The sequence below is a fragment of the Oryx dammah genome, unplaced genomic scaffold (assembly GCF_014754425.2).
Source record: "Oryx dammah isolate SB20612 unplaced genomic scaffold, SCBI_Odam_1.1 HiC_scaffold_28, whole genome shotgun sequence".
In the NCBI taxonomy this organism is placed as follows: Eukaryota; Metazoa; Chordata; class Mammalia; order Artiodactyla; family Bovidae; genus Oryx; species Oryx dammah.
The window spans coordinates 118,103,285-118,119,599 of NW_024070212.1; the positions used below are offsets into that span (position 1 = coordinate 118,103,285).

At 57.2% G+C, this 16,315-nt stretch overlaps 1 protein-coding gene across 1 annotated transcript in view; it reads left to right on the forward strand.

The window, feature by feature from the left end:
* The window catches only part of FARP2 (FERM, ARH/RhoGEF and pleckstrin domain protein 2), a 97,800-nt gene that overhangs the window by 61,713 nt on the left and 19,772 nt on the right, over positions 1–16,315 (forward strand). The window contains exons 9-14 of the mRNA XM_040232029.1: positions 4,084–4,179; positions 5,830–5,993; positions 6,333–6,401; positions 7,003–7,060; positions 8,627–8,861; positions 16,149–16,297. Coding sequence (XP_040087963.1) covers positions 4,084–4,179; positions 5,830–5,993; positions 6,333–6,401; positions 7,003–7,060; positions 8,627–8,861; positions 16,149–16,297 — 771 coding nt within the window. The remainder of the gene's footprint in view (positions 1–4,083; positions 4,180–5,829; positions 5,994–6,332; positions 6,402–7,002; positions 7,061–8,626; positions 8,862–16,148; positions 16,298–16,315) is intronic.

Consider the following 16,315-nt stretch of genomic DNA (forward strand, 5'->3'; position numbering starts at 1 on the left):
CACACACACACACACGCGGTTATTCCCTGCGGAAAAGCTGGCGTCGGCACCCCTCGGATGGCGACTGGAGTCAGCAGGCTTTCAGAAGAGGAGAGAAAGAAAGTGAAAGTGAAGTCGAGACCCCATGGACTGTAGCCCCCCAGGCTCCTCCGTCCATGGGATTCTCCAGGCAAGAGGACTGGAGCGGGTTGCCATTTCCTTCTCCAGGAGATCTTCCCGACCCAGGAATTGAACCCGGGTCCCCCGCATTGTAGGCAGACGCTTTACCGTCTGAGCCACCAGGGAAGACAGAGAGGAGAGGGGAATGCTAAGTCTGGACTCACGTTGGTGCCTTGTTAGTACATTACTGTACTGCATGTTCTTTCTTTTTTTAATTTAAAAGTACATTATTGCTAAAAGTGTTAACCATTATCTGAGCCTTCGGAGAGTCATAATCCCTTTGCAGAAGTAATGTCAAAGATCACTGATGACAAATACCTTAGCAAGTATAATAAGAGGTTTGAAATACTGTGAGAATTCCCAAAATGCGGTGCAGAGAAGTGAGTGAACGCTGTTGGGAAAGCGGTGCCCACAGACTTGCTCAAAGCAGGGTCACCGCCGACCTTGAGTGTGTGTGTCAGACCTTCTCGAAGAAGCCTCAGAAGTAAAAGCCCACACCTTGAAGCAAGAGCCGGTCAGGTGCAGGGACACAGGGGCCCGGAGAGGCGCAGGCTGGCAGCAGGAGACCTGGGAGGCTGAGAGCCCCGCAAAGCAGAGAGAGGCAAAGGGTGAGAGACGGAGAGGGAAGGAAAGGGGGCTCCAGCAGCGCCCAGGCGGCCCCGCGGCCCAGGATCCTAGAGGCTGGACCCAAACGGCCGCAGAGGAACTGTTACAGACGCTACAGGAGGAGAGACGCCCAAACCTCCAGGCCCGGGTTTCCAGATGGAAGGTGCCCACAGGCTTTACTCTAGTGAATGGAGATCTGGCAGGACTTGTCCGTCGGAGACGTCAGAACACAGAAGATCAGAGGCTTCCTGGGGAGAGGCGGGGAGGCATGAAATGCTGCCGGGCTGGACACTGCTGGATGGAGGTTCTAAACGTGAAAGAAAGTCACTTCCAGCACCTGTGCAGGCAGACTCCCACCCAAGAAGAAAGTAAAAGCATTTCCAGACATGCCGCTCTTCAGAAAACTCAGTCCCTGTGCAGCCTTCTGAGGCCAAAGGTGCAGGAGAGGACCAAGGTGGGAGCCGAGGACACAGGGCGACGTGTTGAGGAGTGGTGGGGGTAGCCATGCCCGGATGCGGAGAACCTGTGTCAGCAGAAGGACGCAGGGGCTCCAGGGAAGACTGCCAGGAAAGAAGCGGACCTGACCGAGAGTCCTCTGGGGCCCCAGAGGTGAGGACTCAGCGCCTTCGCTGCCTTGGGGCGTGTGTGTGCGCACGCGCTCAGTCGTGTCCAACTCTTTCTGTCCTCGTGGACTGTAGCCGGGCAGGCTCCTCTGTCCATGGGATTTTCCAGGCAAAAATACTGGAGTGGGTTGCCATCCCCTCCAGGGGATCCTCCCCTCCAGGGATCGAACCCGGGTCTCCTGTTCAATCCCTGGGTCCCAGGTTCATTCCCTGGCCAGGGAACTGAGATCCTGCAGGCCATGTGGCACAATCAAGAAAAAAGCCGGTCAGCGATGTCCTGGTGACATCACATTGAAGAGTTTCAAAGGTCTGCAGGGAAGTTTAGAGCTGAACCAGTGATGGGTACATAGAAAATTATGGAGAGGCAGTCAGCAGCTCTGGGAGAATCACACATAAAGGAGGAAATACAGTCGCCACCCAGCCCTGCGAGCAGCACTCACGTGATCAGCAGCACAGGTCAGATTTCGGGGGCCCATAGGGAGGGGTGGACGCGGGCCCGTGGGGGGCGGTCCAGGCAGACAGCAGCGTGAGCCAGTCGTGTGGACGCGCAGGTGTTGTCGAACAGACCCTCTTCCCGCCTCCCGTGAGCCCCTGCATCCAGGGCCGGGAGCTGAGGTGCGGCCTTTCCTTCTGTTGATGTTTTAAGGTTTGCTGGTTTTGAGGATGGAGTTGAGAAGCCTCCAGTGTCTCATTCTGAGCCGCAGGTGGAGTGACTGCGTGTCGGCCGCGCAGGGAGGTGGGGGCTGACGTTTGAGTCGGGATCTCAGGGACATCTCTTAGGAATGCAAGGAATTGAGACGGAATTCACAGAACGTGAAGTCCACCCTTCAGAAGTATAAGTCAGCGTTTTCAGTATTAATATACTCGCAGAATCGTGCAGCTGTCGCCCTGACTCCAGAACATGTCAACGCCGCCCTCCCGGGCCCTGGTCCCGCCGCGCCAGGCTTCGCTGACCCTCCGCCTCTGTCCGTGGACACGCCTCCTCTGCCCTTCCCTGGGACCGACCTCGGCGCCTCTGCGTCCCCTCGTTTCGGAGCCTGTCCTCGTTGTGCGTGTTTCGAAGCCTGCCTTACGGCTAAAGTGCTGGGCTTGTGTCTTGAATGGACAGCATTCTTCATCTTGCCGTCCCCCCATCCTGAGTTTGTGGAAAAGAGTAAATGGTCACGAAGACCAAGGACAGAAAAGAAAGTGCCAGAAAGTGTTTCTACACATTCAGAGTTTTTATTCTGAAAAGTTTTTTCAAGTTCAGACAAGTACAAGAGTGTACCGCGAGCCCCTTCACCAGGGACCCCCACCTGGGTTCCCCAGGCACGCCCGCCTCATGATTTCAGAGGCTCCCACCCAAGCTGAGCTGCTCCGCCCGGCCAGGGTCTGCCCGGGATCGTCAGCGGGAAGTGTCTCCCTTCTCTCCTTGTCCTCATGGCTGCGGTGCCTCGGAAGGTCTGGGTCAGTCATTCGTGACGTGGGCCTGCCCGGCCCGGCTGCTGCTGAGACTAAGCTGCCTGGGCGGCGAGTCTCGGGCCGGGGGGGCGCGCCGTCCGTCCCTGCCGGGGGCGGCATCCGGCACCTGCTCGAGAGGCGCTGACAGGCCTCTTCGCTGCAAGCTGCCTTTCCACAGGCTGTGTCTTTGCTGGTTGGCTGCGCTGGGTCTCTGTTGCTGCGCTCGGGCCTTCTCCAGCCGTGGTGAGCAGGGCTCCTCTTCACTGCTGTGCCCAGGCTCGGGAGTGGTGGTGTGTCTCAGTTACTTGGTGGCATATGCGATCCTCCCAGACCGGGCATGGAGCCCATGGGCCCTGCGTTGGCAGGTGGGTCCTTATCCACTGCACCCCCAGGGAAGCCCGCAAGGAGATTTTTGTCCTTTGTAATTGGTATTTGTGGAGAGATACTTTAAGACTGAATTTCCCTCACGGTGGCCAAAAGGCCACTTTTTGAATTCCATCATTCAGGCTGCTGGAGGGGCTTTCTCATCGTGTGGACTCTCCTGGTCCTCCTGCTGCTCGGGCTGTGATTCGGGGTGTGAGCTGATGTTTGGTCGGCTGTCATTGTTTCTCTTGGTCTTTAAATTACCCCTCAGGTAACGTCTGTGCCTTTCGGCATCTCCCCGCCCTTTCTGAGCACTTATTTACTTTCTCACACAATAACATGGTCGAGGTTCCTTTGTTCCCTGCCTGCCCCACCCTGGGAGAGAAGACAGTCCCAATCTCCAAGGTGAAGAGTGTTTAGAAGCTGGTGTCTGGGCCCCCAGCGCTCACTCTGTCTGGGGAGTCTGGAGTTCAGCCCCCGGCTCCGGGTCCGTCAGGCACCCCTGGGATCACTCCATCCTCCTCTCTTTCCTTCTCTGAGAAGCTCAGCTCTGCTCCATCCCTCCACCCCCAAGCCCCTCCGGAGCGCTGTCCTTGCTGGGATGGCTGCAAAATGTTCACTGTTAACACTGACCAAAAAAAGTTTGTATCAAAGCTTTATCAGAGCAGCAAAGTGTTCTTCCTAAAACAGATTAGTATGTTTAGTATCGACATTTTAATTGTCGTTTCGAATGTAACAACTGTATAATGAGTTCTAAATAGGATTTGCTTCTGAATATAACCCTGAGCTTTCTAGCAAGGCTGTAACTCACACCTCTGTCTCATGAGAAAGTGTGTGTGTGCGTCTGGATCACACGTGTGCCGTTACTCAGCATCCATCTCTTGGATTTTAGAGCAGCACCAGAATCAACACTTTCAACTGGTCCAGGCTCCGAAAGCTCAGCTTCAAGAGGAAAAGGTTTCTCATCAAACTCCACCCGGAGGTCCACGTGAGTGCCATCACGAGAGCTCCTGAAGTTAAGGGAGCACTCTCTCTGCTCAGTTGTTAATTACTTGTATGTCGTTTCAGCATAATGCACAAGGGAATGTAAGAACAGAATAGGTGGCTGGGGATGGGCTCTGGGGAGACCTGCCCAGCGAGGCCCGCCTCAGGGTGTGCTGGCAGCCCGGGGTGGCCGAGTGGCCTGAGAGTGTCCACGGCTGGCGGGCTCCCGGGCTGCTGAGAACCGTAGCTTCACTGCAGCCGGTTCTCTTTTGGGTGTCAGCGCTGCAGCACAGAGTGTTTGGCTGTGGTCCGAAGCCCCGCAGCCAGTCAGTGCTGGGCTTCTGTCCAGCAGGAACGGAGGGTGTTTCCAGAATTCTGTGTCTTTGACTCAGAAATTGACCCTTCTGTGGTTCTAACTGAGGAAGCCTTGACTTTCAGAAAATAAATGTTCCTTTCTTTTGTGAGTCCATAAGTTAATGATTAAATATAAATTTACAGAGTCGGACACGACTGAAGCGACTTAGCAGCAGCAGCAGCAGCAGCAGTAAAAAGGGACAAACGTAAATGTCTATACAGTCTGATGGGAGGAAAAAATCCAATACTTGAGACAATTCTAAGATGTTTACGGTGTTACACGTCCACTGTGCCAGGAAGTTGGGAGACGGATCAGCCAGCCGCTGTGGGAGGGGGCCCTGTGGGCTGCTTCTGAACCTCACCCCGGAGCCGAGAGCCTGGGCCAGTCCCGGGAGGGGCCGCCGCTAAGCTTCTCAGAGGCCGGGGATTAGCAGGGGCTTTGTCAAACCAGGGGCCCTGCGACCTGCAAGTGTGTTTATTTTGTGCAGAAAGTGTGGACAGATAGCTTAATTGTTTGTTGTTCAAATATGTCTTCTAAGAATGAAAGAGAAGTGTAAAGAATGCCAAGAACACTTATAAAATGCAAGTAAAAGGCTAGAATTTTCCTCTATAAGTTAAAAAAAATGTTTTTGGCAGTTATTCCACAGAGACAGGGAAATAAGAGAATTAGTGCAAAATTCTGAACTGTGTCTATTTCTACACCTGGCAAGGTTATGTGTTATATCGATTCCTAAGCACTTAAGATTTTTAGGATTAAATATAGGAGTTAAAGTATTGATATTATACTCTATTGGAAGGTAATTTGGTAATGAACATCACAATGTTCAAAAATGTGCATTGTTTTTGAGTTCAGTATAACATTTCTAGGAATTAATCCTAAGCAATAACCATGAGAGATACGGCAGTGGTTTCTTCATGGTGATGCTTGTGGGCCTGAAAACCTTTGTGTCCTGCTCATCCAAAACACCCTCAGAAAACCCACAGGAAAGTGAGTGGGTGACGACGGGTAAATGTGTCAGCCAGCACAGAAAGATGCCTTGGTTTCCTCTAACGTGGGAAAAGGTTTCAAAGAAAAGCTTCAAAACGTTAGCCCTGTGACTTAGATGACCGCACTCCTCTGATATTTCTACAAAGAAATATTCCACTGTATTTTTCTCCTCTCAACTATAAACGGAACCAGAAGTCTGTATACAACTTTCAGAAAGAAAACCTCCCTAGTTTCTAACTTTGGAGTAGCCTGCGGCCCTCCTAAATGTTCTTCCTGCTGTGGGCACTCGAGCCTCTGCCTTTCCACACGTAGGGCCCCTACCAGGACACCGTGGAGTTCGTGTTGGGCAGCAGAGATGAGTGTAAGAGCTTCTGGAAGACCTGTGTGGAGCATCACGCCTTCTTTAGGCTCTCGGATCAGCCCAAGCCAAAAGCTAGAGCCGTCCTCTTCAGCAGAGGCTCCTCCTTCAGATACAGGTGAGCAGCCGCACCGGGCAGCTCTCGGCCTTGTGGCCGAGAACCTGAGAACCCAAACGTCCAGTCAGGGTGCGAGTGGCTCATGGACAGAGAGTTCCGCACAGGCTGCAGCCACAGAACCACTGGAGAAGCACGGCAAATAGACCAGTGGGGAAAGGGGCCTCCTAACGACTGTTTGGAACAGTGGTTGTGCTTATTAATGCAAAGCATACGTTTTAAATGCACGTATAAACTTAAGACAGAGGCTGGACAAGTCTCACTTTTCCTTTGCTTCTGTGGAAAATCAGTGCTGTGTATTCCCGTTTATTCTTTCCTGTAAAATCTGAATTTTATTCGCAGTGGAAGAACTCAGAAACAGCTTGCTGACTATGTCAAAGGCGGTGGGATGAAGAGGGCTCCATATGAAAGGTGAATGCTCTCGTCCTCACGATGCAGAGTGTGGGCGCTTAAGCCAGCATTTGAAGTGTCTTAGGCTCTGCCTGGATGAAAGGCGCTTGCGCTGTGTAGATGTGCGTCTTGACACTTGGGGTCTGTCTCTTCTGCTCCGTTTCATGGTGACGGCTCGCATTTCACTGTCACTTAAGTTGTTCAGATGCAGGTGACACTTGCTCCAGTTTGCCTCGCTCCTCCTAGACGTGGTGTTTTTACCGAGCACGGTGTTCACAGTGTTAAACTGTGGATCTGAAGCTCTCTGTGAGTGTGGGACTCTCCCCTAATGCCACCTCTTCTGCACGTGGATTTTTGCTTGCAGTCTTGTTTTCCGTCATCCTGCTGTTTCTAGTTAGATGCCTCAGGGTGTCTTACAAACCCCGGCCCGTTTTCATGTGAGCCCTTCCTTAACGGGCGCAGCACGTGCTGCTGTAGAGACGGGGTCGGCACCCTAATGCTGTGTGCTCCAGGAGCTCCTCTGATGATGGCATTCTTATTAAAATGCACTGAAGATGGAAAAAAAAAGCAGTGGGGTCAGGCAAGCAGGGCGTGGGGCTCACGGCCTGTCCTCTGCTTGCAGGAGACACAGCAAGACCCGGATGTCTCTCCGTGCCCTCAAAGTGGTCTTGCCACGGCAGGTCAGTGCTTCTGCGTAAGCGCGCCCGATGTGCTCTCCGATCCCCTTTCAGGGAGTAGCCTGGCGTGGTTGCAACAGGGGCCCTACAGGTAGTCTCCTCACTGATGTGGCGACTCCAGCCCTGGGGCCCTGTTTGCAGAAAGGAGTCCTGAGTGAAGAGGAAGCTCTGTGGGCGACACGCGTCACGGTGTTGCTTGTGATCCTGGAGGCCCCGGGACCGCCGTCCGGGCTGGTCTGGGTGTGGCCGCCTGTCGGGTGACTCAGGAGCCACTAAGAGTCTCGTTTCAGCAGAGTGGAGCCTGAGCAGGACACACTCAGGAGCCGTTAGCAGTGACACTGGCTGTTTGCACAGTGACCTGTGGAGAACCCTCTTCCTGGTTTAGAGAGACGGCTGGGTGCTCGGGGGACTGAACCTCGCAGCAGCAAACGTCTCCCAGCAACCGGCTCCCGGGCAGTTTTCATCTTCTTGGGCTTCTCATTTGACTTGGTTTTCTGCAGTGGACACAGTGCTTTTTGTTGTCAGGAAAACAGCTAAGAAATACAACTTTTATAAAAGTGTGAAGTGATGATAATGCCAGCTGGGGCGGGGAGAGTGGGCGGTGGGCGGCGATTTGCTCAGTGAAGCTGTGTTCACTCAGTGGACATTTTGCTATTACATTAAAGGTAAAAAGCAAGGAGCAAGTGTGTGCACCAGCGTGTCTGGCACGACCATGGCTACTAAGCCAGGCGCACACAGGCCCCTCGCGCGCTGCCCAGGCGGCGTGAGGCCGCGGCGCTGGACGCGGGCTGGGAGTCGCCGGCTCCGTGTCTCGGTCTCTCCCTGCCTTCACATCCGCGTGCTGACTGCCCCATGCGAGCCTATTTTCATGTAGGCGCCTGCTCTTTTCACGTAGTATGATTTCATAATTCTGTGTGCAGCTGTGCAGTTTCATATTCATAGTTTTTTATTGCTGCGCACTGTTCATCTTTGCTGCAGCTTGACCAGTCATACTCTAACAGTACTTACAGACCTACAGTTGTACCTCAGATAGTGACACTTCTGTGTCCCCAATTTTTTTTAATTGGGTTTTTAAATAAAAGCATTCTTTAACGCTTAGGGATATGTTTTCTATTTAGGAGTTCCTTGTTAAATCTTTGAAATTAAAAGAACTTACCTTGGGATGCACCCACGCGTTTCATTCCCCAGCAGCCCTGGCGGGTCGGGGGCACCTTGCTAGCTGAGGGGTGGCTCAGCCCGTCTGCAGCCACCCAGCCCCAGGGGACGCCAGTGTCCAGAGACACCCCAGGGGACTTCAGGGTGACCCGGGTGCCGAGGAGACTCGGGACTTTATTGGCAGAAGTGGTGTGGGACCGAGCACGTAGAGAACGGTGAGTCACAGGGAGTGCAAACAGGCAGTCCTGAGCCCACTCCGGGCCGCAGCTGCGCTCACAGAGCCGCGGCTCTGTTACTCTTAGAGGAGCGATCTGACGGTCACCGCTGTGGGGGCCGCGAGAGGAGCGCATGGTGCTGTGCGGCTCTCCAACGTGACCTGCCGTCTCACACCCCTTTCTTCTCGTTCTGCCCCAGAGCATCTCATTCTCCGAGGGTGTGAGGACTCCTGTGACGCCATCGCCCACAGCTGCCTCCTTCTGCTCGGCCCCGGCGTCCCCTCCAGCTCCCCCGGGCCCACGCGATTTCCAGGTCGGCGGCGGCAGCTCCGAGATGGGGCCCCCCGTGCCCGGCGCCCGGTGGCCGGCTACAGAAAGGAGCTCCATGGCCACAGCCCAGCTCCCCCGGCTGCCTGCACTCCAGCCTCACCAAGGTGTCGGCTTCGGTTGGGGCGCAAAGAGCTGTGGCCCCCACAGTCCTGAGGGGCTGAGCTGCCCCACCTCAGGCCCAGATTCAGGGGATGCGGGCAGGGGGCGCCCGGCCGCAGGGCATGGTGACCGCAGTGAGGGACCCCTGACCGAAGGCTCCTCCTCCAGGGGGGGGCACCTGTGCGGCCCACCGGGCCACGGTGGGGGCCCGGTTTTCACATTGACAAGCACCCAGCTGCAGGTGTCCGAGGAGTTCATAGACGACGATCCTGTAGACATCTCCTTCTTTGCCGGGGGCTCGGAGGCTTTTTCCTTCCCCTACAGCGGCCTCAGCCCAGGCTCCGGCCCGTCCAGCCACGAAGGGTCTTCCCCAGAGGTGGCCCCCGGGGACGGGGGGTGTGGCTTTGAGTTTGAGGAGGGCAGCCTCGGTGACGCGCACCCCTTGGACACCTCGGAGCTGCTGGAGGTGAAGGCGCAGGCCAGCCTGATGCAGCGCCTGCTGAGCCCGTCCGACACCAGCTCGCTGCGGAACAACCAGTCTGAGGCCAGCTCGCTGAGCAGCGCGCCCCTGCCCAGCGGCCTGTCCGCACACACGCCCGGCTCTGCCCCGCCGTCCGGGGCCAGCTCCATGGCCAACTTCCCCGCCCGCTCCGTGCGGTCCGAGGCCAGCTCGGCCTTCCAGTTCTCAGACATCGTGGACCAGCTAGAGCAGCTGAGCTACCCGCCCACGGCGGCTGAGGACTCGAGCAGCTCGGACACAGACTCGTGGGGCTCCGAGGCCGCGGTCCCCCTAGACGTGAGCCTCTTCTTCAGTAGCCCTTTTGTGCAGGCCAGGGCAGACAGAGTCGTTTTTGATTTTCAGAATAACGTGAAGAATTTGATTCCCGGAGAGCCAATGGGTGAGAACCTGCCCTGAGCGCTCCCAGGCGACCCCCGGCCGCTCCGGGGCGAGAGCTCAGGTGGTCAGCTTTGGCATAGGAAGTGATTTTGTGGTCACGGCTGGGTATTCTTCATCCCCCCGTTCTCTGTTCCGTTTTAAACGTCAAGAAATTAAAAGGTGCGCTTGTTACGGTGCTGAAGGCTGTGCAGCAGAGTGGGGACGGACGCGTGTCTGCAGCCAGCCCTCGGGACCAGCCTGTCTTTGCAGCTTTATTCTCCAGCGTTTGCTCTCATTCATCCCCACCGTGCGTTTCGAGTGGTGCTGGTTCGGGTTCGCGCTGGCCTTGAGTGGAACACGTGCCTTATGCCTGTCGCTGCTTTTTAAGTTGAGATGCTGCCCAGGACTAATTAGGTTGTGCTTTTGTCTGATCTGACTGTGCGAGACCCTGAGGGAGCCCCCCAAGACCCAGGTCTTGGGGCAGGGGTGCCACAGCCTTAGGGCCCAGGGTGCCTGGTGCCCGAGGAGTCACCTTTGTGACTCTGACCCCGGGACTGCTCTGCCTGCGGGAGGCGGTGGGTTAGCCTGCGATGGAGATGGGGCCGTGTCCTCCCTGCCTGCCTTGGGGGGCGCTCTGTGGTCCCTTCAGGGAAGGCAGAACCAGGCACAGCAGCTAGGGCTGACTGCCCCCTGTGGAGACCCGGCGCCCCATGGCTCTACCTTGCGTACAAACGCCAGCTCCTCCCTCAGGCCAGGTGCCTGCTGGACACAGCTGCTCTGGTTCTGACCGAGCCCACCCCCGACGCGTGGTCTTGAGGCCCGGCCGGGCGTGTGTGTGGACAGGTGCGGTGGCCGCGCCCCCCTCCCCGAGGATGTGGCTGAGATCTGTGCTCCTTTCTGGCTGCGCCTGGTGGAACAGCCATGTTTACAGGTCAGTTTTCTGAAAGTCGAGTCTGCACCATGCGCAGGGGCCTGTTGGTGGTGCCGGGAGGAGCTGCCCAGGCATCTCTGCAGGGGTGGGCACCGTCCGGCAGCCTCTGCTGCCGTGTCGGTGCTTCGCCTGCGCACTCCTGCCGGGAGTACGGCCCCGCCTGGGCTTCCGGGAACGCTCCCTTCCCTCAGTTCTCACGCTGGCCAGGCCAGCCGCGCAGACGCAGGTGCCATGCTTCCCCGTGCCTTCTCGAGTCACTGGGATCCCCGCAGCCCTTCTACCAGGTAACCTGTGTTTCTAAGACTGTGGTTGGTAATGATCGAGGTGTGGGCTGTGAAAGCCCTTCACTGTCCCCACGGTCATCTTGGCCAAGTCGTGGCGGTTTCCAGCGCAGACACGTCTCCCAATGCCACGTGGGTGGCTGAGCACCCGGCGGGCGGCGGTTGATCCTCTGGGCACGCAGGCCGTGACCCCGCGGCATGTGACGCAGACACCAGGTCTGCATCTGCAGGGCCCGCCCGGTTCAGAGTAACCAAACCCACCTTAGAACGGGGAGGGACATGGCCAGGCTCCGGCAGCACCCGAATGGGCCTTCTCACGTCTATTCTTAAGGCCGTGGAGGTGCGCGGGGCCGTGCCAGCCTCGCCCCAGGCCAGAGCGCCTGCCTGCCGGCCGCGTCTCCTGGTGCCAACTTTTGCATGAACGCGTCTATGTCCCCAGGAGTGAGGAGGAAAGGGCTGGCATTTTCCTGTGAATCTGAACTTGCTTATTCTTTAAAGACATGTTGATGTTTCCTGGCTTGTGGTTCTTGAAAGTTTGTTTCCCCTTGAAATTGCCATTTATGCATTTGCAGATATGTACTGACAGAAATCTTTTGTTTACTCAATAAAATAAGGGAGCATTTGCTACAGATTTTAGTGCCTTTTAGCTTCCTGTGCTCTGCTCGCCTGTGGTTTTGATTTACATGCATTGAAGGTTGTCTCGTGTGCCGAGCCCACCCCTGAGACAGCCTGTGTTGCCTCTGGTCCCACTGATGTCTGTCCGCCTGTGACTGCAGGCAGCCGGCCCCACGCTGCCCTCAGACTATCTCACTGTGGCCGTGAGGGGTGATTCCCCACAGGAGGCCAGCGGGGGAGCCTCTTGCCTTCCTGAGCAGCCCAGCTTGGGCCTGCCGTGGCCCCTGTGATCAGCATGTAAGGGGGGTGCAGGAAGCCTGCGGTCCGCCGCTCTGGGCCCGCACAAGCCCCCACTGTGGGGAGGAACCACGTGGTCCTCGGGCACGGAACACATGCTGTTGGCGTCTTCTGAAAATGAGGCCATTATTGCCTCCCCGCAGTCAGATAGACGCCCCCCCAATACAATCCCTGGGCTGAAGCGAGGCAGCTGCTCAGATTCTGGGCCCCCCTTGGCCGCCAAGAGCTCTCTGTGCCTCCAGGAGCCACCCGCCTCTTCAGCCCCCCGCGTCCCAGGCAGCTGCCCCCGTCTTCCCGGGCAGCTGCTCCTGGGGGCCAGCTGAGGAGAGTGCCCGGCAGCACGACCCTTAGGGAGAGGCGCCTCCTCTCCGGGGTCTGGGGGCACCTGGCACCCAGTGTGGTGGGGGTGGGGGGCGCCTGGCAGCTCTGGAGCGGCCTCTGTTGGCCCACACTCCCCGGGAGCCTGCAGCAGGCGGTCACAGCCCTCAGAGGAGAGGACAGTGGGTCACGGGGACATGGGTCCCTCCTGTGACTCCAGCCCCGTCCCTGACTGGTGCCTCGGTTCCGGCACCCCCGGAAGTTAGCCTGGTCAGTCCCCAAGGCGAGCGGTCAGGAGTGTAAAAGCCCTGTGGCCTCACTCTCCAGGAGCGTCCCTCAGGCCTCACCTCCCTCCCAGCGGCGTCCCCGCAGACTGCCTACTGTACGGGACCTTGCCTGCAGTGCTCCAGTGCTCCAGAGGATCGTTAAGGCACAGCTTCTCAAGCTTTAGACAGAAGGTGTCATTCATTAGAGCCCGCTCCCTGGGCCGGCAGGAGTGTCCCACAGAGAAGACCCCACACCTAGCGGGCGTCGGCCGGACAGTCGGCCCAGAGTGGGACTGAGCTGTAGGTTGGGGTGCTTGCTTCCCTCAACAAGGAAAGAGTCATATTTACTGAGAAGGAAACTCCGAGAGATGCTCCGGACACGCCGTGCACACAGATGTCACCCCTGAGTGTTGGCGCCACGGGCGGACTGCGGTGTCAGCCTCGGGAGAAGGATGGACACAGAGCAGGAGGAAGGGGAGTGGCGCTTGGACCCCTCAGGGCAGCTTTTACTTCATGAGCTGCATTTTGTATGAAAGTGACTCAGAAACCCCGGGGCCAGACGTGGAGCCAGGCCCGGCTTCCGCCAGCCCCAGGGTCCTGTGTGCCTGGAGCGTCGGGAGGCCGGCGCCCCCCTTCTCTTCCAGGCCGAGGGGCCGCCCTTCCAGCCACCCAGGTACCGCTGCAGCTTGTGCCCTGCGCCTTCTTAACCTTCACACTCCACCTTGACTTTTCCAAACCAGCGCTGACTCTCGTTCCACTGTGAGGCAGAAGGTTTCAAGATAATTTTATTACTGGGTTTTGAAGGAGAGCGTTTAAAGGTACGAAGTGAAAGTAGCCGAGCTTCCTGTCTAAATGTGGCGTCTCTCTTTTGTCACCCCGTCAGGCGGTCAGGAGAAGGTCCCAGGAGAAGACGACACTGCGGGAGGATTCTTAGGAACAATTGGAAATAGAGCCCACGGAGAAAACGCTCTTCCAGAGTGGCTTCCTGCTGACTGTTTCAAATGAAAGTTTTACATTTTCAGTGGTTTTTCTGAAGACATTCACGCCTTGGCCCTGCAGCTTTGAGAGCAGAGCCTGCGTGACCTCTGGGGGGACAGCAGCTGTCCACCCGCTCCAATCATTTGTTTTTGGACCCTGTCACAACATGCCATTTGCAGACGTGGCCCGTCTGCAGGATCCGCGGGGGAATAGGAGCGCACCCCATGTGTGAGCAGTTGGTCCTGGAGCAGGACTCCCTCCACTCAGCTGCGCTGCCCCGGCCAGTAGACGACCTTGAACACAGGGGTCGGTGTTAACAGACGTGTAAGGTTCTTCACCATGCCAGTTAGGGCCACACATACCCTGTGGAACCTAAAACGTGACGTTTGGCACCTTGAAAATACTTGAGCCGCCCGTGCACTAAGGCCGGTCGTCTGCGTGGACAGGATTTTCCACTGTCAATGCCTGGGCCATCACAGGGTCCAGAGCAGTCCTCACACACCCCAGGCCCTCCTGGAAGTGGCGGGCAAAGCCCAGCCCCACGGGGGACTCCACGGCAGGGACAGTGGCCCGCACGCTCCACGGCCTCGAGTGTGGGTGGTTACGCGCTTCCTGCCACGAGCCTGACAGCTCCCCACAGACGTGTTCGCCTCATCTCCTGGCATCTGAGTTGACAAAACGGATGTTGGTGTGACCTGCAACGTTTCACTGTGGCTGACAGATTGAATGAAAGTAAACGCCCAATGCCAGGTTGCGGTGCCCGTTAGTCTGGTCACTAGAGGACGCGCTGGCGGTGTTTGCAGAATAGTAAGCACAGCCATCGCCCGACAGTCACGGGGCTGGCTCCAGGGCCCCGAGAGAGCGCGTCCCCCCCACCGCCGCGCACCCGGACACCGAACTCTCTCTCTGTGAGCACAGCCCCCGCCGCGCTGGCGGTGCTCTGAACAGGCGTAGACAGTGTACATTCACCTGCTGCTTTCCGCGGCTTTCTGGAACGTTTTCCCCTGAATAAATTCAGTCCTCACTGATTGGACCCTCAGTTGCGAGCCCACAGATGCAAGGGCAGTTGTGCCCACTGTGACAATACCAGATGGTGGCTCTAACCACCCCCAAGCCAAACAGTGAATTCCAGACGAGCCACCTGCCCCAAGCTAGAGTCGTCCGCCCGTCGGCGCCCCTGCCGAGCCCACCCCTGCCCACCCTGGCCTGCCTGTGGGAGGCATCAGTGCCACCGCCAGCCCCTCACCTGTCACCTGCTGCTGCTTAAAAATAAGGCCTCTGTGCGAGACCTTCTGGTAAACCGCACTACGCGCTTCCTGTGGGCGGCCTCGTGGAGGAGGCCTGCGCGGGGCAGGAGGCTGCTGGGCCGCCCCGTGGACTTGCTCTCGGGACCAGCGTCGGCCCTCAGGCCGGGAGCGCAGGCCTGGGGAGAAGCGGCGCTCGCCTTGCGAGCAGGTCCTGCAGCTTCTTCTTCTTCTTTGCTTGGAGAACGGCTGCTCCACCATGTTTTGCTGGTTTCTGCCACGTGAGAACGTGAATCAGCCGTCCGTGCTCACGTGTCCCCTCCTTCTCGAGCCTCCGCTTCTATGCTCTTTTCTGAATTTTCAGTGGGTCACAGTGTCTCATCACGCGGCTCCAGGGTAAGGGGGGACAGAAGGGACTCTGGAGTGTGATCCTCACAGCTCGTCTGGGGAGCGAGCCTCTTCTCTGATCAAAGCAGCCGTGTTTGGGCAGACGTGGCCTGGTGGGCTTGGCGTGGCGGGAGGGGACGTGGGGAAGTCATGTTATTTTAAGGTGGCTTAGCCGATTTTAAACGTAATGAAAGCAGATTTTAATAAACGGGTTCTGTTTCTGTTCTATGTTGTCCGGGGTTTCCAGTGTCAGCGAACATTTGTCCGTGTCTGTATCGATGTGGTGTGAGCAGCCCAGAGGTCAGCTCTACCAGCCAGCCTGGGGAGCCCGTCCCCGGAAGCCCTGGGTGGGGTCCCGGCTCTGGCTCCCCAGGGCTCTGAGCTTGTCAATGTGAAACCGGGCCGCTGGGAGGAGAGCCACGCTGCGGGGCTGCAGGGCTGCAGCATGGGAATTCCCTACACCCACCTCCTTCACACTGCACTTGTTAGGATATCTTAAGTTGCTTTTAATGACCAATTAAATATCTTCTCTGAAATTCTACTTTAAGGTAATTGTCAAACTTGGCATTTAATAGTTATTAATTTCTCATAGAAAAACCTTATAAATCTTTGAGGATTTTTCTAAATAGACGAGATAATTTTGTATTACAAAATGTTGGATGACATAGAACAAGGTGCAGACTTGGCCTCAGTGTGATCAGGAGCAAACAGCACTTGAAGGAGAGAAGGACAGTGAGTGTTAGTTCCTTTTGTGGTATAATTCTACAACACCAGAGTAAAGTCCTTGTTAATGAACAACTCAGGGATGTAGAGAACCATGCGGGTAACTCTGAGCGACCCAGCTTTCTGGGGCAGGGTTAATGAATCGGCCTCAGCACACCTGTCCTCCTCCTCGCCCACCTGTGGTCCCCTCCCCGCTCTGTGGCGGCCCATCTCCCCGGACCCCGAGCCCCAGGCCAGGCCGCCCTGGAAGCTCCTTGGGGAAGCGGGGCCACACTGAGCCATGCCTGCCGCTGCCGTCCCCGGAAGGGCCTGGTGGCGGTGCTGCCCTTCGGGCCTGCCCTTCCTTATCGCCCCCCATCACCCGTTCACTTCCAGGCCTTTCCATGGAGAGTCCTCAGCCTTCTCCCTCCACCCAGAGGAGCCCGCAGGGCCTGAGCCCCCAGGGCCCCAGCCCCATCCTGGGCCCCATCCTCGCTGACGCCGCTGGAGCCAGGATGGACGACCAGGAGGAGCCGAGATGCAAGGTGGGCGCCCCCGGGGTG